Source organism: Pseudorca crassidens, chromosome 10 (genome assembly GCF_039906515.1).
Source record: "Pseudorca crassidens isolate mPseCra1 chromosome 10, mPseCra1.hap1, whole genome shotgun sequence".
NCBI lineage: Eukaryota > Metazoa > Chordata > Mammalia > Artiodactyla > Delphinidae > Pseudorca > Pseudorca crassidens.
Genome location: NC_090305.1, coordinates 72,350,512 through 72,377,842, shown reverse-complemented (window position 1 = coordinate 72,377,842; position 27,331 = coordinate 72,350,512). Strand labels below are relative to the sequence as shown.

General features: G+C 51.1%; 1 protein-coding gene across 11 annotated transcripts in view; it reads right to left on the bottom strand.

The window, feature by feature from the left end:
* The window catches only part of CACNA1D (calcium voltage-gated channel subunit alpha1 D), a 320,771-nt gene that overhangs the window by 87,327 nt on the left and 206,113 nt on the right, over positions 1–27,331 (bottom strand). For 8 of the 11 annotated variants that reach the window (XM_067754765.1, XM_067754769.1, XM_067754766.1 and 5 more), the window contains exons 9-12: positions 19,269–19,438; positions 3,245–3,332; positions 2,897–2,956; positions 1,908–1,934 (exon numbers count right to left, since the gene is read on the bottom strand). In XM_067754765.1, coding sequence (XP_067610866.1) covers positions 1,908–1,934; positions 2,897–2,956; positions 3,245–3,332; positions 19,269–19,438 — 345 coding nt within the window. The remainder of the gene's footprint in view (positions 1–1,907; positions 1,935–2,896; positions 2,957–3,244; positions 3,333–19,268; positions 19,439–27,331) is intronic. The other 3 variants (XM_067754770.1, XM_067754771.1, XM_067754772.1) reach the window with 1 other exon arrangement.

Below are 27,331 nucleotides of genomic sequence, written 5' to 3'. Positions count from 1 at the left end.
ATCCGGAATCCTATGAACAGAATCATACAAAATACAGCTTTTTAAGACTGGCTTCCTTCACTTAGTAAAAATTCATTTGTGATTCATTTGTGTTGTTGATCTCTCAGTAGTTATTTATTTATTTATTTTTTGCGGTACGCGGGCCTCTCACCGTTGTGGCCTCTCCCGTTGCGGAGCACAGGCTCCGGACGCGCAGGCTCAGCGGCCGTGGCTCACGGGCCCAGCCACTCCGCGGCATGTGGGATCTTCCCGGACCGGGGCACGAACCCGTGTCCCCTGCATCGGCAGGCGGACTCTCAACCACTGCGCCACCAGGGAAGCCCTCTCAGTAGTTCTTTCCTTTCTTGTTGCTGAGTTTTAGTCCATCATAGGGATGAATTATAATGTGTCTGCCCTTTACCATTTGATGGACATGTGAGTTATTTACAGAGTTTGGCAATTTTAAATAAACATGTAAATGTTATATTTATAAATTATACACATATAATGCTTATGAATATAAACATTCATGAAAAAATTTTTCCTGTGTAGATACCTATCTTCACTTCTCTTATATAAACACCTTAGAAGTGGGGTTGCTGGGTCATATGGTAAATATACGTTTGACTTTATCAGAAACCGCCAACTTGCTTTTAAAATGGCTGTGTCATGTGACATGGAGCAATGATAAGAATTTTCATTGATCTGCATCCCTGTCAAACGTGGGATTGCCAGATTTTTCAATTTGATCCATTCTATAGATGTGTCATGGTATCTCACTGTGATTTTAATTCTCATTTTCCTAATGACCAATGGTCATTTCATGTGCTTATTTGCCATCTCTATCTCTTCTTTGGCTACATGCCTATTAAAAATCTATTGTCTGCTTTTTATTGGGTTGTTTTCCTATTACTGACATTATTCTTTATATATATTGGGTACTAGTCCTTTATCAATTATGTTTTGCAAATATTTTCTCTTCCAGTCTACAGCTGATCTTTTTCTTTCAAAGAGCAGTAGTTTTAATTTTGATGAAGTCCAATTTATCAGTTTTTCCTGTTACGGCCAGTGCTTTGGGTGTTGTACCCGAGAAACTTTTGCCTAAGCCAGGGTCACTAAGATTTTCTCCTATGTTTTCTTCTAGAATATTTACAGTTTTTTGTTTGTTTGTTTGTTTTTTGCGGTACGCGGGCCTCTCACTGTTGTGGCCTCTCCTGTTGCGGAGCACAGGCTCCGGACGCGCAGGCTCAGCGGCCATGGCTCACAAGCCCAGCCGCTCTGCGGCATGTGGGATCTTCCTGGACCGGGGCACGAACCCGTGTCCCCTGCATCGGCAGGCAGACTCTCAACCACTGCACCACCAGGGAAGCCCTAGAATATTTACAGTTTTAAGTTTTACATGTAGTTCTATTCCATTTCAAGTTAAGTTTTGTATATAGTGGTAAAACACTATTTCTAACTGAAAAATAATACTTATATGGAAAAGTATCAAACCATTGGTATACAGTTCAATGAGTTTTTACCAACAGACTGTGTAACCTGCACCCAGAGCAAGAAAGAGAACATTACGAGCAACTCAGAAGACCTCCTGAACTTCCTTCCATGGAAAAGCTTTAAGCAGAGAAGGGACAGGAAGTATCTCTCTTAGACAAAGGACGCTGGGAGGGGATGTAAAGGGTTGATGAGTAGGCACAACGTTGCTCATTGCTGCATCTTATTGGTCTGTCCGTTTTGGAGGGAGAGATCTTTGGCACCTACTACACTGTTCTCCGAGGCAGGTACTTACTGTTTACTGGGCAGATTGATCTTCTACATGAATGTTAGTGCCCACAGAGTGATACACCAAGTCTAGAGCAACTCTATGTAAAATTCGGAAGTCTGCACATAAAAAACCCACACAGGCTTAAGTACAGAAAGAAGATACTGACCTGAGCTTGGACTTTGAGATGGCTTGACTGAAAGAAAGACAAAAAAGAATATGATTCCTGTTAGGAAGTCTTGAGGCTACGCTCCCCCCACATTTCAGCAGAGATATCATAAAAGCCATGCACGGAAGCCTGGATCCAGCACCCCCGGCTCCCGCAGCGGGCCAGCTGGGGTGAGCGCCGAGGAGGGGGCCAAGCAAGAGAAGACTCTTAGCTGCCTGAGCAGCCCTGGCACAGGTGGTGATGCCAGGGGTTCTTCTCCCCTCACCCAAACTCCTCACACTGCAGCCAGCAGGCCCTCTCCTGCCCACAGCTCAGCCTCGCATCTCAACAGCAGCACATGCTGCTGCTACTACAGCAAAAGGAGCCCTGGGCTCGGAGTCCTAGCTCTGCTCGTCACTCACTGCGGGAGCTTGGGCAAGCAGCGCACCTGCTGGAGCTTCAGTGTGCGCATCTGTAAAGTGGCAAGGCAGACCCGTTCCCCGCCTACTTCATGCTATCGTAGGAGGGCAGAGCAAGAGAGAGGAGGCAAATCTACTCCATAAACGGTTGAGTTTCCTGCTCCGAACACATCATTTTTATGAACCTCTGCCAAGGAGATCAGATTCTCTTAAAAATGACGCCTGTACTCAACAGACATAAGACCCAAAGGACACCAGCAGAAAGCAGACAAAACCGCGCGGGCCTCCCCCAAAGCAGGCGATGCTCTGCACACTGCACGCTGCTGGTGCACCCGCTGCTGCAGCCCAGCTCAAAAAAAGCCAGTGGGTGTTAAAGTGACGGCATCCTCCACGGCTAGGAGAGGGTGGTGCAGGGCTCCAGACAAAGTGCGTGAGCCGAGGAGGGCAGGGTCTTGTTATCCAGCCACTATACGTGAGGTGGGGAGACCCCGTGAGTGAAGGAAACTTAAACACGTAGCACATTCTATTCTGCCATACAAGCCCTTCAAAGCACTGACGCCAGCACCAGGCTCAGAGAATCAGGCCTTTTACCCCCACCGCCGACACCCAGAGGGCCCGGCCTTGGTGGTGCCTCTTCTTCTCCACCAGCACCTAGTAGACACAGGGGAATTGCTGGGTTACCGGGCTCAGCCCGCGGCAGGCTCCACCCCAGTGGGACAGACCGCTCTGCGGGAAGAGGCAGGGGAAATGCTGGGGGTCTGGGGCATCTGGGCTAGGGGAAGGACCAAGGGGTCCAGGGTGAGCCCGCCCCACCCCTCTTGCACCTGAGGCCATGGCTCCAGGGCTCCCCTGAAATCTGGGTGTCTTCCTCATATCTGCTTCTCTAAGAAGCCAGGAGGAGCTGAGAGTTCAGGGCACCCCCCCTCCCACCCCACTCACCAGAGGCTCCCACAGCAGCCTTGGTTCTCGCCTTCCCCACTCACGTTCTCCGTGTTCACAGACTCCGTCTCACTGGTGGGCATGCTGGCTGTGGGGAGAAGAAACGCTTTAAGTGGTCCCACGGATGCACTGTGCGCCCGGGGACGGGACAGATGTGATCTCTGCCTCCAGGCCGACCCTTGGGGAATCTGGCAAGAGGGCGAGGAGGGTGATGAAGGGTCCTCAGGGGTTTGACTGGCAAAAGGAAATGCCAAGAAGCCAGGCGCCTCCACAGCGGGGAGCCCTCATTTCCGTGATCTGCCGAGGACTTCCCACAAAGTCCCCCGACAGGAAGAGATCCTGTCCATCCAACTTCCCAAGAGAAGAAGCCTGGGGACCAAACTGAATCCTGCCGCTGTGCCTGGCGCCAGCTTATTCTTCTGATTTCCAGGTTTGTGCTGAGAGGCCATCAAAACATCTCAGTTACAGCTACATCTTTTCTTGTCCCAACAAGAAGTAGTCTAGAAAATCTGTAAACAAACCTAATATTTCACAAATTCTTATTTTAAATATACTGAAGGAGAGGAGGTATTATAGAGGGAGGAGTGCATGAAGGTACCAAGCATAAAATCTCTCTAAAAAATTAAGAATTTGACTCATTTTCCGTTAATCTATCTGATGTTCTTCTGCCCAGCTTGTGAAGCCAAGATGCAGAAGGTGCCGACCAAAGACACCGGCACTAGAGCACCAAGAAGTAGCCTTATGGGGAGAAGAAGGTTTTCTCTCAACCAGCGACCAGAAGGCAAAGCTGCCTGTGGTCCCAGTGCTACCAGGGTCTCTGGGCACATCTCCCTCCCCCATAGCACGATCCTGAGCAGAAGTGGAAGAAATGTTGAAATGCACCTGCTAGTGTCAGGTGGCCCTGGGACCCACCCAGAGCCACCATCTGGCACACGGGTGTTTTTTCTCCTCCACTTGATTCAACCCTAGAAACATCACGGACGTGTGCTGGAGACCAGGCAGCAAAGGAGATGCGGGACGCAGAGAGGGACTGGGCTCTGCACCTGCCCTGGAGGGCCCGTGGGAGAGGCAGCCCCCCGGTGGACTTCAATCTACTGTGACAAGAGCTACCGCAGGGGTCTGAGCAAGTGCGGTAACGACTAATTCTGCTCTGGGGTTAGGAGAGGTGGTCAAAGGTTGAAACACAGGAGAATCACCCGAACCCATGCACTTCTTCTATTCCTTGATGCATAACTTTGAACTGCAGTGACCTTATGGTTTTTATAGACCTAACGGTGCCAACAGGAAACCCTTTCCCCCTGCAAGCTCTGCCCATATGGTTCCTCTTAGGAAGGACGCCTTGGTTTCAGCTGTAAAACCCGGCAGTGGTGCCTGGAGTGCTGTGGGGCGGAGTCTGAGACCAGCTCAGGCACGCAGGGTGAAGGTGCGGGACCAGCGAGCTCTGTCTGTGCAGTGCACGCCTGCGGACCCTGCTCAGCGGGAAGACAGGGTGTGAATGGCAAGGATGGACGCAGACCTGACTCGAAGGGCCCAGAGAGCTGAGAAACATCTTTTCTGACGCACCGAAGAAGACCCCTTCCCTTCTGTGAGCACCCAGGGAATTGAGCCTGCTTGCGAGGGGTGGGGCTCAATAGCTACCTCCAGGCACATTTAGGCAAAGGTTTCAAAAGTGAAGACAAAATGATCATTACAGACCCATATAACACAGCTGGTATTCTCACAGAATAACCTTTTTCTTCCTTAGTTAGGTCGAAAGAAACCAGCTACAAACTTTGATTCACTCCTTCACCATTCCATGCAAAAAACAGACAAAAACACCGCCCGCCCGCAAGAAAAAAAAAGCCCACAATCCAGTCACAGGAAAACCTTTAACAAAAAGCTCCATGGAGAGATAGAAACACACACACACAGGAGGCTGCTCATGCAATTCACTCCTCCATTACTGTTCCATGCTCTGACTTCAGCAGAAAGAGCAAAAAATCCTGAGTCAGCCAAGTTCACTGTCAGAGGTTCCTCCTACAGGTCACCCTTATCTTCAGGAACCGCACAAAGAAAAGCATGGTGGGAGACCCTTACAAACGTGAGCATGAGTCGTCTTTGTGGAATGCTTTTCTTGGTGCTTAGTGCCACCACTGAGAGGACAGAAGTTGAGAGCAGCATGGGGCGGGGGTGGGGCGGGTGGGTGAGGGCCCTCGGCCTCAGTTAGGTCCTGGCTCTGCCCTGGGCAGTCCCGCCTCTCTTCAGGCTTCAGTGTCCTGCCTGTGAAGTGGGGACGCTACCTCTAGACTCCTGAGGGTCACTTCCATCTCTAACAGTTTGCCACTTCATGGTTCTAATACTAACCACTGTTAATCATACCGTAACTTCAGTCACTATTTCCGAAACAGCAAACTTCTCCTGAACGGGCGAAAGCTTTGTGGCTTTTTACTCCCATGATGACATCAATAGAGTTGCTGCATTTCACTGCTAAAGCTTGTTTCTCAAATGATCCGATCCAAACAGATAAATTACACCACCCTGCCTATGGGAAGGGGGGCAGGGGGCGGGGAGGGACATCATTTTGCATTTCTGGCTCTAGGCCAACTACTAGTGAATGAAATGTACAAGCTGCTCCCTGGACTAGGGGTGGGGGTGGGGAGATATGAAATAAAACCGAACTCCCCAAGCAGAAACTGAGGCTGCACTGGTGGAGAGAATCCTCCTGCTTGCCAGGCGGGCTCCATCCTTCAGGTGGGATGGGACAGTGGTTAAGGCGGGCTCTCAGGTTGGCCAGGTCTAAGTTTAACCCCACACTTGTGACCGAACATCTCCAAGGCTTCATTTTCTCATCTGTAAACTGGGGAGTACTTAACCTCACAGGGCTGTTGGCAGAACTGTAAGAGGTGAGATACAGAGTGGGTCTGCAGTGTTGGGCCATCAGTGAGGCCCATAAATGATGAATCCATCATCTCAGAAAAGCTTTCCTGGAGCTCCCTGGAAGCAAGGCGACACTCCCTAGTTGGTCCAAATCCAGTGTCACTTCGCCCTGCCCACTTCTACTACTGCACAGAGGATTCTCTTTTGAACAGCCTTCTGCACTTCTGAACCAGCCTCGGCCAACACCCGTGGTTTGTATCTTTTCTGTCTTAAACTGAGTTATTTCTCATTTAGCCTGTTGTATGGACAGCAACTTTTCTGGCATCACTGACACCTACAAAGCCATAGGTCCCTAATAAATAAATCTGTTCCAGAATCACGTCCCTAGGGCTCACGAGGAGGAGAAGAAGGGGCAGCTGGGGGAAGAGAGCAGTGACCACTCCAGAACGTGGTGACCTCATTTGGTCCTGGAAATGGATCTGGATCCAGTCCCTCCCCCCAGGCCGAGGAGCCAGGCTCTGGCCGGGGCCCTGGCACCCTTCCCGTCCACTCCAGCCTCTCCCTGCAGCCAAAGGAGTGTTTCCTTTTCCAGACATATAGAAGACACAGGGCCCAGTGGGCATAACCAAGGAGCCTGTTTGTACATTAAAACATTTCACCCTTCACTTGCACCAGGCATTCATTTTTTTAATGCTCATAAATTGCTATGGATTTCACTTCACTTAGCCCCAATAGGATCCCATCTACGTTTTAAAAAATCAAGACAGGAGAATCACAGACTGTTAGAACTGGAAGGGGCTTCTGAGATGACATGAACAAACGCTGTGATTTCACAGATGAGAGAACTGACCCACTTGCCTTGGGACATGCAGCTCAGATGTGTGAGGAGAAAGCTCTCCTGAGTCCCTGCCACCGTGCCACACCACCCGTGTGGCTCTGGTGCATCCTTAAATACACTGGTGTATGTTTCAGTATTGGTACATGTTGGTATGTGTATGGGCATATACTTAAAACTCCATAAATCAAAAAGTTCCAAAAACCAAGCAAGCGTGTTACCCACCAGCCTTGCTGTCTGGTCCTAATTAGCCAGACCACTTCCAGGAGATCAGCCCAGCAAATGTGGGGAGTACAAAAATGCAGGTGGCACGGGGACTACTGGGACTTCATAAAAATGCAAACAGAAAGAATTATAAAAGCCCAAGTAAGTAAACCCAAGGACGAATTACCAGAACATGTGCCCCTCTCCCTAACCGGCTGCCGCAGCATCAGATCTGCCCCATTCAGGGTGACCTCTCTGTCGCCTTGAGCAGGGAGTCAGCATTCACTGCTGACCAGCGGCTAGGCCTAATTAGGGCTGCAACAGAGAGACCCCCTCAGACCTACAGGCACCAGATCCTCCTGCAGAAGAAGCCGGGGCCATCTGCATGCAGAGAGGCTATTAGTCCTTTTCCTTTACACGTTTCAGGAAACTTTAGAGCTTTGTTGAGGAAGTTTTCATTTTTAAAACATGAATTTGAAAACACTTTTCAATGACTCCAGCTGAAACCAGGCACTAGAACAAGCCTGTCGCCTGTGCCAGGATGCTGACTTGCCCTGCAATCTGCCTGCGGAAAATCTGGGGTAGCTCAGGGCCTATGCTTTGCAGTTGATTCCAGGTACTGGGATCTCTGGGGAGAGCTCCAGGGCAGACCCTCAGGCTTTGAGTGTGTGCGCGCTGAGAAGGGGCCCAGAGGTGCTGCTGTCGGCGAGGGGATGGTGCCAGCCAGCCAGGAGCCCAGCACACCCTGGACTGCAAGTGAGAGTTGCCAGGGCCACCCAGGCAGCCTGGGCTCGGCCCCCGCTAGGAGCACTCTCTGTGGATAGCGGGTCACACTATTTCTCTTTAGGGTCTAATTGTAGGGCCTGGACGCCATCATGGGTAATGCCACACAAAATAAACCAGGGAAACACGCTGTTTCTCAGGCTAGCACAACACCATCCTCACCAACGTGTCAACATTCCTCTATCTACCTTCTCTCTGAAGGACGACGTAATTCTCAACTATATCTGCCTGGTTTGTGAATTCAGAGGGAAGTCAACACACAAGTACACGCATGCACACGTGCATGGGTACGCACGCTCAGGGGTCTGAATGAGCCTCTGTGTGGGTCCAAATAGGCAGCCCCCAAATTATGTTCACTACTAACAGGCACAGCAAAATCTCAGACTAACTTCCTTGAGCGACGGAGGCTACCAAGCCCAAAGCCTCTAGGACAGATGTCAGAGAAGCTCGGTCTCTGCCATCGGTGGTACGGGGACAAGTCCCCTTTCCTCCCGGGGCTTAGTTACCGAATCTATAAATGAGCTGTTGGGCAACTGCACCTCTAAGACCAATTTACCTCTGACCTGACAGAACTGCTGTAAAGAGGAAACACCCACAGGCTGTCTGATTTCACTCCCAGCAGCAAGGGGGTTTCCCTTGCATTCCCCCACAGCTCAGCAAGGAGAGCAAGACACGAGCAGTACTGGGAAGCTGCTGCCCACCCCTCAGGAGGGTGGCCAGGAGGCCAGCAGTTGGCCCATGAGAACTGGGTCCAAGTCACCTCCGGGCAGAGCGCCCTGGAGAGTGGAACAGCACAGGAGGGAGCAGCCCCCGAGAGACCTCTGCCAGCCACGGGGCCAGGAACCACGGGGACCCTTGCCAAGTGAGCCTGGAGCTCGCCAGCCTCCTCTTGGGACAGCCTCGCTCACACATGTCCTGGGCCTCTAGGACCCTCGCTCCCCTGTTCTCCACGGGACAGGCTTTCTTGCACTCTCACGGGTCTCTTCTAGCACTTCCCTCCACACCCCAGCAGCCTAAAGCTTCTCACTCTTTCCTTTCAAAGGCAGGGGGTGGTGGTGAGGTTAGACAGCTGAGCAGTGGCAGGATCATGGCTGCCTTCCTTGGGGACAGGGGCTCCAAAGGCAAGATCTCGTGTTTTTATCTTATTTTCATGACAAGCACGGGCAGTGCCACGACATCCCCTGGAGGAATCTGCCTGTGCTTGCTAGTGGTAACACGCTCAGCCGTCACAGGGTAACGGACTCTCGTTGCTGTAAAGAAGCCAGACTCGTGTTGGAGAATGTGGGTCAAGGCCAGACCAAGGTTTCTGTGTCTAAAGCAAGAATCATGCCCTGATAGTAACTATTTCTGTATGACCAGTGACATGGGGAACACAGCATCCCGACAAGGGCTCCAACCGCACTAGCACCACCAGTAATGTCAGGGGCCTTCTTTAGGGTTCCTAGGTAGCTCAGTCAATAAAAGACCCCCCGACCCCAACAAAATACAGAAAGTTTCCTGAAAACATTAGGCTGCTTCCTCTTCCTGCAGACCTCAAGGCTCACCCAGAAGCCTCAAGAATCCTTGAAAAGCCACGAGGCCCAAGCCCCCGCTAAGGACGGTGGGCATCTATGTGCCCAAGGAGGGGTCTCTGCTCCCCTAGGACGGGAACCACTCATCTGCTCGTGATGACCCACCGGAGCTGGTAGGCGTCAGTCTTTGAAAACTTATTTCTCGTGGCCACCACAGTATTTCCTGCTTAGCTGAAGCCCACTTTTCCTGCGGAGGCCTTCAGAGCCGCACCAAGCTTCTTCACGAACCTCTGCGGGCACTAAAGCTGCGAGAGTCAGCTCTGTCTCTGCCCCCAGACCTGCTCCCAATCCCAGGCAAGTTCCTCCTCTCAGGGCCACCACGTGCTCTCAGAGTGACGAAGGGCTCACATCTCACACTCAGTGTCCCTTCCCACTTCCGGGCCTTCTGAAGAGAGTAGGAATCTAATACAACCTTCATTCGGCCCATCCAGGACTTGTTCAAGTCCAGTTCCCATCACCGCTGCGCTCAGCATTCCCACGAGTGGCTGAGACCACGCTTCAGCAAACAGGGCAACGTGAACCCTCTGCTCTCCTGGCGGCTGGCTTTGTGTCCCTAAGTCTGAATCTTCTCACACAGACTCCTCCAAAGTCGTCTGGCCAGGGCTGACCTCGGTGACACTAACCAGGAGTGCACAGGCAAAGCCTTGTGCTGCTGTGGGACCACAGGGGTGGCTCGGGCAGGCAGGGCAGGACACCAGTTGTTTGCATAACTGCCCTGCATGGGGATGGTCCTGACGCCAACCCCAGGGCTTCTGATGAGGGGCTATGTTAAGCATTAGTCTAGAGCACAGATAGATACTCAGCTGTTTCCTACATAAGCCCTTTCCCCATTCCCACTTGTAAAGGCAAGGGCCCCCAAATCGTAGCATCCTAGAAGTCTGCTTTTAACTTCATTCTCGAAACTGACACTACTAGCTTTAGCCTGGTCCTGGGCAAACCAGCCAGAGATTGGAAGACCCAGAGGCCATGTGAAACATGTAACCTGGAAAAGAAAAAAATCAATCAAATAACACCATTGGAATTTCCAAACAGTTTAGATTAAAAAGCATCATTTGGGGGAAAGTGTTTAAAAAGTCTGTCTTCCAGTCTAAGAATATTCGTGCGGAATTAAATAAATTTTCTGAGTTGGTTCAGCTGCTTCTTTAAAAGGTACAGTTCAAACAGAGGAAACTGCAGTGCTATGTTGGCTAAGTCACACATCTGGGGGAAAGACAAGAGGAAAACAACACGGCCAAGTTTCAAAGAAATCAAATGAAAACATAGGCATCTTACAAACACAGCACACAGCACATGCACCTCACACCATGCCCGTGTGTAAGGAAAAGGCATCAGAAGTCTGGGGAGAAGAGTCTCCCAAAGAGAAAGTTCAATCTCAGCATTTTACCGTGATCTTTAGCCCTGTGTTGGCGAAAGCCGCAAAACCTCCTTTTCTTCTTATCCTCCTTTAGTAGGTCGGCCAACGTGACCCCTTGGGTGGAACACAGGCAATTCCATTATGCTTCAGTAGAGAGCAGCAACAGCGATGCCAGCAGGCCCGAAGATGCCAGAGGTGGCCCCATCCACGGGCTCTGATACACAAACCCCAAAACTACCCCCCTTGCACGGAGAAACCTATAGTTCAGGGTCTGACGGGGAGAGCGGACGTGCACCTTCTGTAGCTAGTATACATAACGCCGGTCTTCGAAAACCTGTCCTAAATAAACAACCAACTAACCCACTCTGGACAAAGGTTCCCAAGGTCTGGCTTCCCCTGTAAGAAGGGCGTTAGGGACAGGGCACTTCAGCAGGAGTCTGGGGTGCCGACTGGCTCTGTGAGTCCAGCCAGCATCACTATATGAGGCAGGACACTAGGGGTTCAAGTGGTGGTCTCTGGACCTGGACAGACCAGGTCTAATCCCAGCCCTGCCACTTACTGGCTGAATGACTGGGGACGTGGTACCTGATGGTGGTACGAAGGTGAAACCTTAGTTTCTTCACTTGTAACAGGCTAATAACAGTTGGACCTGCACTTCACAGAGTTGTTCTAAGAGGTGAATTGTAAATATGGTGAAATACAGCGATACAAGCATTGGCGGGGCGTAGTCAACCATGACAACTCCCCTGTGGCCAGTGGGTCACAAGAAAATGATTCTAGGGTCTCCAGCCCCACGCAGCTCTGTGATACAATGGCCACTCTGGTGTAGAGGCCACACGCCCCTGGGCAGTGCAAGGGCAGCGAAAGGAATGGCGGGTGGGCAAGGGCGTGGGGGAAACTTGCACGCACGGCTGGTGGGAATGGGAAGTGGTACCGCTCGGCATAACACGTCCATTTCTGAAACGGGCCTCCTCTGGGCCCCAGCAAAACCCTTCCTGGTAATCGCTCCCATGGGACGAAGGGCACGGGTGGTCGCACAACTGCTGCATTTGGGGGGATGAGTGGCGGCGAACAGGCAGACTGTGGCAAAACCTTGGCTGGAATCCCAGCTCTGCCACTTAGCAGGCATGCGGCCCTGGGAGGCTGCTTACTCGTCTTCCTCCTCTGTCAAGTTCTGGTCTCAGAGCTGTGTGAGGAGTAACAGACTCACGTACCCACTGCCTTTAGAGCAGTGTCTGGCACAGAGGAAGCCTGTGACAGAGATTATCTGGTGCTATTTCATTCAACAAGTAACCACTGCGAGCTTGTACGTGTGACAAAGACTGTGCCAGGGGCCAGCCACCCCGTGCAGAATAGAAGCAGACCCCATTCCTGCCCCCACGGAGCTCCCAGTCTCGTGGCAGAGGAAGGGAGCAACCAGACAATCACACAAACAAGCATAAAACTCCAACTCTGACAACTGCTGTAGCCTCCACGTGCCCTATAGACTGCCCAGTCCATTGCGGCAGATTTAAACTGCCACTTAGTGAAAATAGCCAAAATGTTGTTTAAAAAAACACAGAAAGATGTCTACGGCACACGGTTCAGTGAAAGGGGCAAGTTACAGGACCATCTGTGCTGGTCGATCTAACGGTGGGGACCAGTGAGCGTGCTGTCTGTGCAAATGCAGGTTCTCGTGTGCACAGATGAGGCCGGAAAGAACAGGCCCCCGTTGCCACACCTGCTTCCCTCTAAGAAGAGGGATGAGAGAATGGTCTTATTTTCTAAACTTTGATATTATATGAATTCCTTACAGTGGGCAAACATTGCTTATGTAATCAAAGTATATTAAAAACAAACACCACCCTGAGTCGGGACTCCACAAACCTGGCTGGAGTGCCGGCCTTCCTTATCATGGTGGGGCAACCATCCCCAAGTCCGTCTCCCACCAGCTCCTGTGAGGCCAGCCCCGGGCAGACGACGGCTCCCAGTACTGCCCAGGGGAGCGGGTGTCTGCCGTAACTCCAGCACCGGGCCCTCTCCAGAGAGGGCGGCTGTCCTGGATGCATGTTTACCATATGCAGCTCTAACTGCTGCTGTTTGCCTTACACCTTTTACTTGAATGTTTCCCATTTTGAACTTGCACCCTGAGGTGGTCTGACTGTGCTGAAAGCAGTTTTAGAAATCAAAATTTGAAGACACAACCTTTCAAACAGGACCAATAAATTCCCACGCCTTGTGCTTGCAAACAGCTACGGCATCTCTGGTTTTCTGCCCACCCCGCAAATCAAACATTGCAGTCAAAGGCATCAAGGTGGCATGTGCAGCAGGGGGGTGCCAGCTATGACAACCTTGTACACTGAGGGGGCAGCTTCCCAGTGCGAGGCGGGCAGCAACAATGCTCACAGCCTCCAGGACAGCTGATCTGATGAACAGAAGACAGAGGCTCTCCCCAGTGGTCAGAGCTGGAGTTTCAGGTATCCTCCCCTCTCTTTCTTTGGGCAGCAAATACTCCCACTTACAGGGATTATTGATCATTCATAGTTCCCACAGTAAAATGCCTTGCTTTTCTGGCCAGAATTTTAGAATGAGCTTCCTTGAAAAGGATTACATTTTTAATGCTACTTTTTAAAAAAACTAATCGCTGACAATGAGAAGAGTTTAAAATAGAATTTCAGGCTTTCAGATTTTAATGGTCCCAGCAAAACTCCATTGTTAACTCAGAAACAGCTGCATACGTCTAAAAACATCACTTCGAGATTCGGCAGCGCCTCTTAAGAAACCTGAAGCTCAGCAAAAAGTTAAATAAATTATCCTTGAAAATTTCCCAAAAGCTGAGGAACTAACTTCCAAGGGAATCTTGTCCATTCAGTTAATTGTGTAACACCAGCTTTCTATCAGGAAATTTAGGGAAATGGCGTTGTACGTAATCTGTGGACGCACAAAGCCAGAGCTACCTGTCACCGTAGCTACCAGACAGGCATAAAGGAAGGAATATCTCTCCTTCTGTCTTCTTCCAAGTGTGATATTCAGCGTGCTGGCATTCAGGAGTCTCCAACGCTGGTGTCACACTGGAACCTCCAGGGAGCCATGCTTGGGTGCCACCACAGACCAGTGAATCAGTGTGGGGTGGGGCACGGCACCAGGATGCGTCCTCACTCCCCAGGTGACTGTCACGTATCGGGTTGGCCAAAAAGTGCCTTTGGTTTTTAAGTAAAAATAAAAGACACATTTTTCATTTTCACCAAGAACTTGATTGAACAATGTATTCAGCCTTTTGTTCCACTACCTTCTGCCATTTTTCAGGCAACTTCATAATTCCATCTTCCCAAACTTTTTATCTTTTTGAGCAAAAAACTGTTCCAGGTGCCTTTTAACAGTCTTCCAGGGAACTGGAAATTTATCCATTAAGAGAATTTTGTAAAGACCTAAATGAACGGAAATCCGAAGGTGCAATGTCTGGTGAATACAGCGGATGAATCAGAACGTCCCAGCCAAGCTGTAACAGTTTTTGCCTGGTCATCAAAGAAACACGCGGTCTTGCATTATCCTGATGGAAGATTATGCGTTTTCTGTTGATTAATTCTGGACGCTTTTCATCAAGTGCTGCTTTCAGTTGGTCTAATTCGGAGCAGTACTTGTTGGAATTAACCGTTTGGTTTTCCAGAAAGGGCTCATAACAGAGGACTCCCTTCCAATCCTACCATATACACAACATCGCCTTCTTTGGATGAAGACCGGCCTTTGGTGTGGTTGGTGGTGGTTCATTTCCCCTGCCCCATGATCTCTTCTGTTCCACATTATTGTACAGTATCCACTTTTCGTCGCTCGTCACAATTTGTTTTAAAAACAGAACGTTTTCCTTACGTTTAAGTAGAGAATTGCATGTGGAAATACGGTCAAGAAGCCTTTTTTCATTTAACTTATGTGGAACCCAAACATCAGAGCAATTAACATACCAAGCTGTGCAAATGATTTTCAACGTTTGATTCGGATATTTCGAGTATGTTGGCTATCTCCCGTGTGGTATATCATTGATCGTTCTCAATTAACGTCTCTATTTGATCACTACCAACTTCAACTTCATGGTCTACCTGACCGTGGAGCATCGTCTAGCAGGAAATCTCCAGCGTGAAACTTCACAGACCACTTTTGACACGTTCGATTGGTCACAGCGCCTTCTCCATACACTGCACAAATCTTTTTTTTGCATTTCGGTTGCATTTTTACCTTTCTTGAAATAATAAAGCATAATATGCCAAAAATGTTGCTTTTCTCTTCCATCTTCAATATTAAAATGGCTACACAAAAATTCACCAAATTTGATGTCTTGTTTTAAATGCACACTGATATGACAGCGGTCACATACAGTCTAACAAAATGGTTTTGAATGAAGTTGAAGACAACTAAGTGCTACCAGAGCCATCTTACAGAAAAAGCCGAACGAACCTTTTGGCCAACCCAATACAGCCAGAGTTGGGTACCACAGATGCAGATAGTAGATCAGAGAGAAAAGATGATGTGAGTGCCTCTCCAAGCACCTGATTTGACATCTGTTCTCTGACACCAAGCATCACCAAACTAGAAATGGACTTCAAAGGCCAGAAGGCTGTGCTACCATATCTCGAAAGTGACCGAGTCAACAGATCTGTTTTCCATCAACACTTGAGAACCTTATAGTTCTTCAATATGAAAGTACAGGGATGATCCGAAAAGGGGTCCTCATCCTCAGGTTGAGTAGAGATCTAGTACTTCTCCAAAAAGAATTCTGTTTAGGTCAAGTTTTCTTGGAGTTTAACGACAACAGCAGCAGCAAGTACTGTGACGGCTATGACGACTCTCACCAGGTATCGAACATTTAACCCTCATGACCACTCTGTGGGCAAATAGCTTTTGCCCCTTCCTGCAGGCAAGGAAACTGGGGCTTAGAGATGTTCGGTGATGTGCCTAATACTCCAGTCCAAATTCCAAGTCACCAAACTCAGTTGCAGCCAACTCCAGAGAAGGGACATCAGCGTGCCTCCTGGCCCCGCCCCTGCCTTCGTTGGGCTTAAGACACCTGCTGTTATTAATGGCTTCCAAGAGTGCCCTTTGTCTAGGCTGAGCCTCAGCCATCAGGGAGGCTTCTTCTCACACTGTCAGTTAATTCCTGAATGTCTGGGAAGAAACTGTCCCAACGCATCCATGACCCAACTGAAAAGGACACTCGATGGAGTTAGCATCCTGAGACAGTGTGGACACAGTCAGGAGCCCGAGCGAGTGCCCCACCCATTTTCCAGAGAGAATGCAGGGCAGGGCTGGGGTCGGGGGTGAGTCTCACACACTCGGGGAGGACAGTGGCAATGCCCACACTTCACTGCCTGCCAACAGGTAACAGAGACCAGACCTGGTGTGTGCAGGTGGTAAGTCAGCCACTGTTCGCTGGCGAGGAGGACCACGTGGGCCGAGGTGAGCCATTCTCCCCTGTGTTTCTGGCTGTGGCAAGGAGGAAACGGTTGGCGGCCACGGGAGGCCCCAGGGAAACCCTGACAGCACTGCTCCTCCAGAAGGTTTGGGCTGCAGGGAAGGTGCTCCTTGGGAGGAGGCTTGGGGTCTCTTCTCAAATCAGTTAAACCTCAACATGGTTCCCACAGCCTGGGATTTACGTCTTCATTTCCAACCGTCATCCGTCAAGGCTCTGGGACTCTGACTACTGGGGAAATACTGTAAGCCTCGCTCCACAGGACACCCCGGCACCTGGCAAAGGAGCCGATGAAAAGCCAGGGGGCACTGGAAGGAGGTGCCTTTCTGGACCAAGCACCGAGCTGGTCCTGCACGTTCACTTGGACATCACTGCGCAGAGCAGAAGCCACGATGCTGACGTCCCCGAGACACGGCGTAGCTTTCTGGGCGTTGGAGCACCAGTTGCACAGTGAATTCTGAGGCTCTGCAACTTTTAAGGGGCTTTATTTCTTTCCTTGATTACTCTACTAAGCAATGCACTTAAGGGTTTTGAACATGTGGACCTCTGCACCTTGCTTATGCCATTTCCTCAGCCTAAAAAGCACTCCCCCGCCAACCTTCCATAGCCAAAGGCTGCTCATCCCTCAGAGCGCAGCAGGGACACGGCCTCTCCGCGGGGCCTTCCCTGCTTCCCCCACAGCCCGCACCCCCATGTCCTTCTGGGCTCCCACAGTGGACAGCAGGCCCTGGGTTAAGATGCCAGTTTCTCCCCTCTGTCTCACACTAAGGTACCACAGCAAGGTCTCCAAAGGTAGAGGCACTGATTTTGCCATTAGACGTGCCCTTACAGGCAGTGGCAGGACACAGGGAACGGGCTAGGACACAAGAGTGGACCCTCAGGATGACTGGGAGACAATGGCTCAAGCCCAGCAAAAACCCCTACTCCTCAAATCACGGCCATAGAAACATCTAGCACAACAGATGTTGGCTCTGCTAAGGTAGATCCCTGTCTGTTTCTAGAGGTGGAGCAATGAGGAGACAAAAGGACATCCACCTACAAAAGAGGGCCCTGCCCGGCCCCTACAGGACACACCTGCGCTGGCTGGGCAAGGTGCTCTGCTCCAGAGAAAGGACAAGACCTTTGCCCGTTTACACATAACAGGTGATGGGCGGGGCTTAGGAGAGCAGGGCAGGGGGCTGGCGGTCCTCTGCAGGGCAGCGTCAACACCGCAGCTTGGGAACAAAGAGGGAAAGAGGGGGGCAGGCAGCCCTGAGCTGCAGGCTTGTGCTGGCCATGCTGTAGGGGCAGAAGCTCTGCGAAGGTCATGGGATTCTGGTGTGAACGCCCCAGACAGAGCTGCGCCGAAGACATGCAGACACTCCTTACACCTCATCACAAAGCGGTCACGCCACGGGTGTGGAACTCCCATGAACGCCCACTTAGAAACTCTCATCCCATAGTCGACAAACCTAGTCTAGAGATCTCCCCAGTTCCCTCGGTCTCAGGGGGCAACCCCCAGGCTTTCCTTGAGGAGGCAGTCGTGCAGCCTGGGAAGCAGGGGGCCTGCGTGCACCGGCCTCCCCCCACCGTTAGCATACAGGACTGAGTCAAGTGCGCATCCCTGATGACAGGAAATATCTCCACGGAAGCACAGACTCAGAGTCCCAGGCTTGGAGAATCGCGAAGGCCGTCTCGGTCAAGAATCCCCTCCACCCTGGGTCTCAGCCTCAGCTTCCACTCGGCCACCCTCCCTGCTTCGTCCCACCCTCACCTGCACACCCTCGGGGCTCCAGCTGAAGGAAGAGCCCATCACGGCCTCCCCGAGCCTTTGTCTGCCCACCTCCACCTTCTCACACCACTGCCTCGACTCAGATTGCTCTTCCTGACACATCTCAGGTCCATTTGTCCTTCAAGGCCCAGGCCCCGCGAGCCCACAGCTATGCCCTAGACCCCTAGGCCACCCCTTCCTCCTCTGGGCACACTGCCTGCCTCCTCGCCGGACCCGCATCTCCGTCTCCTCGGGCCGCATTCACCTGTGTGCGGGCCCGCCCTCCCCAGAAGGAGCAAACCACGTCCTCCCCCGTCACGAGTCCGCCCGGCATCCCGCACCCAGCCTTGCTGAACGAAGGGCTGACTGCATGAAGTTGGAGGGGCTCCGCTCCGGGGGGGCCTACCCAGCCATCTTCCACGGGGCGGGGCCTAACCGGCGTCCCCAGGCCTCTCAATGGACCAGCGCCCTCGGTCTTTACTATCAGCTAGTCTAGATCTGCAACACATCACCAACACCTTAGTCGACTCCACCGCCGAACTTCGATTTCCACTTTTACCTGAGGCACAGGTGGCCTCAGGAAGAGTAAGAGCAAGAAAAGCACACGATGAAAGAGAGGCTGTGGTTGACAATGACAGTGAACTCCAGTGCTGGACCGAGCAATGCCCAGCGTCCCCGTGTGGGGTACCAGCCGGACGGGCTCTGGAGCGGCCCCGCTGACTTACACGCCTCCTAACACCGCCCTAGACAGTGAACTGTTGTCTTCCTGGCCGGTGATGGGCTAAGCGTGTGATGTCCCCCAGCTGGTGCAGGTGGGGGCCACCGCAAGGAGCAGAAGGGACGAAGGCGCCCTGCTCTTCAAGGCCCCTTCCAATAACTCGCTCTAAATTGGAGGAAGAACAACTTCGTCTCCTCTGGCGCAAGGGTGTCTTACTGCACCCCTGCCGCAGAGAAGGGGCTTACTCCATTCCAGAGGGGCACACGGCACATCCGGCTGACCCGCCCCGACCACAAAGCCACAAGACGAGATACTATCTAAAGCCCACACCCCAGGCAGAAATCCAGAGTCGGTGTAAACGCACAGCTCTCGCTGATGTGCAGGTCAGGGAACCGGAGGGCCGGGAGGAGGCCTCAGCCTCAGACCAGGTCAGAGGGAGAGACACCTGCGTGGGCAGGCATCTGAAGGGCACACAGGCTCTGTCTGGTCCCGAGCAGGAGGGGCGCCACCTACTATTTCGTTTGCTTTCCTCTCCTCCTTCTTCTTCGTTCTCGGGATCAATATCTTCTGCTTGGGTGATCCAATCCAAGTAGCCCTTGAGATCCTCTTCCAGCTGCTGCTTCTCCCGCAGCTTCTGGAAGTCTCCCCGTGCTTTCGCCTTCTCCCTTTCCTTTGAGAATTCTCTGGGGGAGGCAAAGAGAACAGGCACAGGTCAGGACGTCGCCGGGTACCCTTGCCGAGAGCCGTCTGCCCTGCTGCACAGCAGTGTTGCAGCAGGACACACGGCACCGAGTACAGCCACACGAGCACAGCAACGGGGGCCACGCACGTGGACAGGACACACGACAGTGCCTTCCCAAGCAAGACTGTGGGGGTCAGAGTTGCAGAGACCACACCAACGCACATGCACCGTCCCTCAGAAAACGAACTCCCTTCAGGAGCTCCGTGCTCCCAAGAAGCCGAGTCCCCAAACACCACGAGCTGCCCGTGACCCCCCACCAGGGGCCTGGACTCAGAGATGCCCCACCTCCCCAGAGTCTCCTCAGATAGCCGGCATCACGCTCGAGAGAGAAAGGATTCACGAGGGCCAAGCTGTGGTCACAGAGGGCTTCTTCCATACTTGGAGGGAACGCTCACTGTTCCTAACGTGTATTGGCCCCTTTGTCCAAACCAGGAGTCCTGAGACCCCAGCTCCCCACCCGCTGCAGTTCTGGCCAGAGTGGTGGACAGGGTCATAGCAGACCCACCTCACAGCCCCGTTCCCCCTTCCCAGACAGGAAATGGAGCACCCACGAAGCACTGCTATCTTTCTTAACCCTCGCTTCTCGCCACGATCTTTTCCCCAGAAGTGCTCCCTATAGAAGGGGAAAAGGCAGTATGATTTGTTGCCCATTTATGGGAACACCTGCCCTGGAAAGGCTCTGGCAGACATGGAAATGTTCCCAACTGTTCGTTGTTTACTCTACCTTTCCCGTCTGCAAGCCTGGATGTCTGCGTATATACAGAATCCCACACTTGCTCAGGCAAGTCAGGAGGTCAGGTGGATGATTACCCAATTCTCATATACAAGGAACCATCTGCGTTTCCAACCGTGAACCGTTAAAGGAGCCAAGTTGTGTGTGTTATGGATTTGGGAAGTATGATTAAAAAGCAGCTAAGAAAGCGGATGAGATGACAGGCAGTGCAGCTTCTGCACACAGACCCCTGAACGCGGACGGACTCTACGTCTGCCTTCCTTCCAGCCCAAAGCCAGCACATCTCCCTTGCAGGGACCTCATTAACCCAACCCAGCCCAAGCCAAGCGACGAAGGGGAGGTGACCTGCTTACCTAAAAAGCCAACCTCTACTATCTCTCCCCACCCCCCAACTCCGGACTGTCGATGGGCTGAACCGACACTTGAACACCCAGTGACACTAATGCTTCAGGTAAGAAACCAGAATCCTCACCAAGCTGCCACCCTCTCCCCCGGCCCCGTGAGAAAGGACAACCTCATCGCCCTTCGACCACATCATCCAGTTTTCAGATGCCCTGGGATCTGTCCTTGGCTCTGTTAGGGCTGGTCTGTCCCACCTTCACCCACTGGCAAGTGAGGAGGCGGCGAGGCTGTGGGGCATCCTGAGCCCGGCTCGCGGGGGAGCTGACTCCAGGGAGTTCGCGTGGGGAGCCGGAGCCCATCAAGGACCAGAGAAGCTTCCTGCACTCTCAGCCCAGGACCCTTCCTCCTGGGGAGAACACCTTCCCTCTCGAAACAGAAAGGCCTTTGCAGGCAGCATCTTGCTGCTCACGCAAACCACACCGAGAATGACGTAGGGCTTCTCAGCCTTGGCTTCCTGAGATACCGGCCACGCGTAACTCAGTCCGGGGTAGGTCCACCAAATGAATCTGAGCTTTGAAAATATCACACCTGAACCACAATCTCATTCTTGAACAAGTGGAGGCCTTGGAGTGTCACGTGTCAATATGAAAATGCATCATGTAATCTATTCTCTTAAATACACTATAAAGACCAAGTCTGTGGGCCTTCAATTCTATTGTTTACCAAAAGTAGCCCAGCACAAATCTTTCTGCATATTTTGACTCTGAACTGAGAGTATTCAATTCACATGATTATATACAAGCAGGGTATTCTTATCTTGGTTACATATATCATCTGAGTTCTTGAAAAAGAAAATTACTACGAGAGCAAAAGAGTCACCCTTAAGTTTCACAGGGGATTTTGCTTTAACATCATATTTCATTAAGTTTTTTTACATTAGAAATCCAAAACCCCTCTCTCTAAAAAGCTGCATCACTGTTGCACATTCTTGGTTGTTGGGACACAGCAAAGCGTGCATAGGTAAAATCCTACTGTGACTAAAATTTCTGAGAATACAAAACACTGCCGATGGGACTTCCCTGGTGGTTCAGTGGTTAGGAATCTGCCTTCCAGTGCAGCGGATGTGGGTTCGATCCCTGGTCAGGGAACTAAGATCCCACATGCCACAGGGCAACTAAACCCATGCACTCTAGAGCCCAAGTGAACAACTAGAGAGCCTGCACACCGCAACTACTGAGCCCGCATGCTCTGGAGCCCACACGCTGCACCGAAGAGCCCACATGCCGCAGCGAAAGATCCCACACACCACAACGGAAGATCCCACGTGTCACAACTAAGACCCGATGCAGCCAAAGAAATAATTTTTTTAAATGTTTAAAACAAAAAAACGCTGCAAAGTCCTGGCTTGTAGCCCATTTATTTTAAATAGTAATCACTATTATAACTGTTCATGTAACAAAACTGTTAATATAAATGCTCTGAACTGATTTTAGACAGTTCTGAATGGCCTAATACTTAGCAGGTGCGTAACATTTACTGATTTGGACAGAACTGAGATTGACAAGGCATAAATCTCCTTCTGCTGGCTCTGAGACACGGCGGAAGTGAAGGGAGGTGGGCTCTTTGTGATAAACTCAGCTGTCCCATCGGTCCTCCCAGACCACTCTGGGCTCTAAGTCAGAAGACCTGGACTCTAGTCCCCACTCTGTCACTTTCCTTTTCTGAGCTTCAGTTTCTTCACCTGCGAAACAGACATGCTACCTGTTCTCCTGTCTCACAGAGATTAAGTCAGACATTCAATAAGATGCTATTGTGAACATCACAAAGCACTGTACAGTTGTGAAGTGCAAATGTATAACATTTAGTTGTTGAATCTGGGAAGAATAAAAGGCAATTGGAGGAGGTTTCTCAAGTACCAAAGGGAGAAAAATTGCAAACCGCTATGAATGGTCTCTAAGCTGCATGATGCCAGTGGAATAGGGGAAGCACAAAAGGACACATGGCATCAAAGTGGGCTCAGCGCGACCCTGATAAGCCAGCAAGTGCGCCGTCAACCCTGTACCACTATCTGCTCAGTGGAAAATAAGTCATTCCCATCACAACAAACCTTGCATCCCCGGAAATCTCACCTGAGTCCACTGAATCTTTATCAACCTCAGTGGACGATGAAAAAAACCGTTCTCCATTTCACTTAAGAATTTATCATTCTAGAAGCCTATCACTAAGGGATTAAATAAGTCACTATTATAAAAGTTAATGTAACAAAGCTATTGGTAGAAACCGTCAGACTTTCACAAGTGACTTAGGAATCTGACAACCCACATGTGATAGAAGCCTACCTGTTCCAGATCAGAAGGGGAAAAAACAAGAAAAAAGATTTTAAGAAGTGCTTGGACAAAAAAGCACATATATTGTGCTACCCTTTGGATGCAAAAGAAGAGGAAATAAGGAAACAAACACTACTGTAGGATGTATCTGAAAGATAAAGCACAAAATAAAGGATGAGGACAAAGGGAGCAGAGGGGATGAAGTAGGAGTGACACTTTTTCTGTAATTTTGACTTTTAGAATCACGTTAACGTTTTACACATTAAAATTTTAATTAAATCAACAGGGACAGAAAGGAGGGAAAATACCCCTGAAGTGGAAGTGAACTGATACAAATGAATCCGACTGTACTTCAAATGAATACCATAACCACCCTGAAGGAGAAAGACAAAACCAGTGCAAGTAGTTTATCAACATTTGACTGCATCCTCTCCATCCTGGACAGGACTGGGGTAAGGGCAGAACCACAGACAAACGCTCAACTCTTTTTAGTCAGTTTGGTTTTTTGTAGTGATAGGGATGAAACCGTGCTGAAACTATTTTAGACGTATTACAGGATTTCACAAATGAGTTAATGCGTAAATGCAGGTGGGAGCCAGTGTTCTCCCTGTGGAAGGACGGATGTAGAAAGACGGGAAGGGGACCATTAGAAAGAGCCCTCTGGGGATGGACTGCAACTGGGATACTGATGTGAACTCATGATTTCTAAAGATGTATGCATATAACTACATGCATAAAGGCAGGTATGTGCATGTAAATGCATATACCTCCTAGCTCTGTTGGAAAGATCTAGAAACAAAGATGCCCCCACACCCAGTAGTCAGGAGCACACCTGGCACCCAGATCTCAGTCTCTATTACCATTTCCCATTAAAAGGACCAGTAGTCTTTGGAGAAATGGCTGATTCCAGGGCTGGGGCAGGGTAGACACAGGACTAAGAGAGTAAGAAAGTGCTTAAAAAACAAAACAAAACAAAACAAACATGATGGGGGCATGAGAAGCACCTCACGGGCCAAATCTGGGATAATGTGAGCCCCCGAATAACTAAAAACAGTAAGGAATTTTAAAATATTTTAACAAACCAGTCCACACCCCCTATAGACAGATTAAAGAGCAAGCAAGATAAAATATTAATAGAATATTAAGTGAATTGGAGTAAAGGGTACCTGGATTGCTTACTAAGATATTCTTATTCTTGCAACTTTTCTGTATATTTGAAATTACTTCCAAATAAAAAATTTATTAAAGTGTTTGGAAAACGTAACCGCTCTAATCAAATGCAAACTTATGTTGTTTTACATTCATTTCCGCTCGCCAGGTAGACTGCAGGCTCCTTGTGGGAATGGACAATGCTGTCCATTTCTTTCTTTCCACATCTCTCTCCTCCGAGAGAGCCCCTCTTCAAGCAGGCACACAGGAGACGAGGTACAAAAAGACATAACACACAACAAAACGAGCCCTACTCCTTAAAGAGGCCAGAAAGCACCAGGACAGAAAGCCCACGGTTCCTGGGATTGGCCTGAAGCCTGAAACGAATGCGTCTGAGCCTGTGGATAGCATCAGGAACAGCCTCTACCACCAGCCTGCCATTCCCCCTAGTGACTGCCAGGCTTACGGGGTAGAGTTTCTGTCTCAGGTTGTTAGATTCCCTCCAGGTCTATGTCCTGTAAGGAACGATTTCTCAGGGAGGAATCTCCCTGCCAGCTGGACCTGAGAACCCCCCAGGGTCTCACGCTGGCCAGGCTGCACACACCTCACCCATCGAGGCAGCTGGAGGGGCTGTAGCTGGAGCATTTCCTCAGGGCCTGCCTCCCTCTCGGCTGGTCACCAGCACTGCGCACCTGGACTCCCCCATGGTGTCATCCTGCTCAGAATGCCTCAGGGCTCCTCACCGCTGCCCTCGGGAATCAAGGTCAAACACCCTGGCCCGGCACTCAAGGCCTTCCAGCCTTCCCCGACCTGCTACCCCAGCTTTGCCTCCCCTTCTCATAAATGCACACCTTGCGCTTTGGCTACACTCCTCTCTGCTTCGCCAACCCTGTGAGCCTTCGTCCACAGAACTCTGTCCACCTGAGCAGCCTTCTCCCGTCTTTCAATCCCAGCTCACCTGTCGAGACCCAGCTTTCCCTGGCTACCCCAGCCAAAGAGCTCTGCCCTCCTTGGAGTCACCAGAGCGCTCTCCTCATGGACACCAGTCATGGATCTGCATGCGTGCCTTCTCCCTGCAGCCTCCTCAGCGGTGTCCTCAACAGAGCCCAGCACAATTCCTTACACGTCATCCTCACTGGAGAGTGTGAACGGTGAGGCAAGGATGGCATCACCCTCATTACACAGAAACTGAGGTCAGGGAAGTTGGTCACACAAGCCCATCCAGCTCCTAAATCCACCCTCCTAAGGACCTCCATGTGGGCACACAGGAGGCCGAGGAGGAAGAGAGTGAACATAGAAATGGATAAGGATTAAAAAAAAAAATCAGCTTATAGTCAGTCCAGGAAGGGCCTTAAATCCCAAACTAAGGGACGTGCTTCCCTGTAGGCAATGGGGAGCCAACAGTAGTTTGATAAGAGAGAGTCACCATCAGCTTTGTTTTCTAGGAGTGATGTGTGAAGATGAGATCATGTAAGGAGAAAATCTGGTGAGCAGGTCAGAAGGTATTCAGTAAACCCTGGGGGATGGACTAGATTTAACATCAATAAAAATGTGAGTAAAAAAATAAGAGTCCTGATACAATTCCCAACTTTCTTACACCATTTGGAAAAGCAATTATGAAGCCTGACACTGTTGCCCCTCCAACCACCCTCCACTATACAGTCTAGTCATTTTCACCTCCACCCTTTCCACGTGGTCCCCTAGCTCTGGCACATCCACCATTGTCTTCTCAGCTAATATGGACCTTCCTGCAGGGCCAGGTGATACACCACCTACCAGGTGAACATTACCTGCCTAAATGTTCAGGAAAGAAGGCAGGGTGGGCAGGGGGCAGAGGAAGGGCAAACAGGAGGTCAGATGGAAAAGAGATGTCACAGAAGAGCCATGTCCCTGGTCCTCAACCTCTGAAAGGGCTGCCATGGAAAAGAGGAAGCTGACCCGCTGTGTGCCCCAGGAAGTAGATGGACGTTTCAGAAGATTGCTTTCAGCACAACAGAAGGAAAAAATTTCTAATAGTCCAAGTCCACCAAAAATGGGAACTGGGAGCCTTGGAAGCAGCAAGTCCCTCGAGGGGTACCACAGGGACCTTTGGTAGAAGGACTAAGCCCTCGGTGGAGAAACTGGCGCACAGGACGTGGTGAAGACCTTGCCGTCTGTCTTCCCCAGGCCCCACCTCATCACCCTGTCCCCCCTCAGGACAGCACTTGCCCTGCGCTGCGTTTGACCGTAGCAGTAACTCGAGTCTCCCCAGGCTCCTCAATGGCCCAGAGGGATGAGGACACCCAGCTGCTGTGAAGTGGTCCCTTATTCATTTTCTGTTCCTGTCCCTGGGCAGCAGCCTGGAGCCCTCTCTTAGTGCTGGCAGCCGAGAAGCAGAAGGGCTGAGAGCATTCAGAAGAAAGGGTCACAAGGGGTGCTGCCTGCAGAGCAACGGTGCTGCCCCCGGCTCCCTCCCTGCCTCCACGGGGCTCACACAGATGGAGCGACACAAAGAAGAGGACAAGCGGAAGCTCCGAGACAGGCGCAGCCTGAGCCCTCACCGCCCTGAGCAGCCTCTCACCCACGAGCACGTTGGCCGTGGGCCCCAGCCAACCTCCAGCAGCTCCAGAGGGTCTGCGTCTGCACGGCTGCGGGCTGACTTGGTTTCCTCCGGGGGAGCGCGTCAGGCCATGGCCCTCTTCCCCCGGCAGGAACGGAGCGAACCCCTTTGGTATCGGGATGTGTGTTTGGAGCCCTCAGAGTGTCTTTACATTCGCTGCCCACAGGCCTCACTGCCTCCTAAGGCACAGGCAGGACCAGGATTTTCACTCCCGTCTCACAAAGGCCCAAACCGAGGTTCAGCAAGGTGACATTACTGCTCCCACGTCACATGCTGGGTAAACAGGACAAGGGGCTCTGAACCAGGCTCCAAACCCAGGGCTCTTTTCAAAGGATTCCCGATCCCTCTGCCTCCTGGCTCAGCAGATGCGTAGGCTGGACACTTACTAGTCAGGACCAGGAAGGGAGGGGCAGGGCAGAAAGCACCGTTTACCCTTGCATCCTGATTTTCTTCCAGAGCCCCAACTCAGGCTTAGAGAAAGGTGACAGCACCCTTTCTGCTCATCTCCCCACAGGCTGACCTTCACTCCCCAAAACCAGCCAGGCTCCCTCCCGGGAGCCCCTACATAACTTCCCCTGCCCCAGGAGCCAGGCATGTGCCTCACGCTCTGCAGTCAGCTCCCTGAACCCTGACACTGACCAGGGTTTACAGGCCCTGCCATCCCCAGCTCTGGGAGCCCTGGCT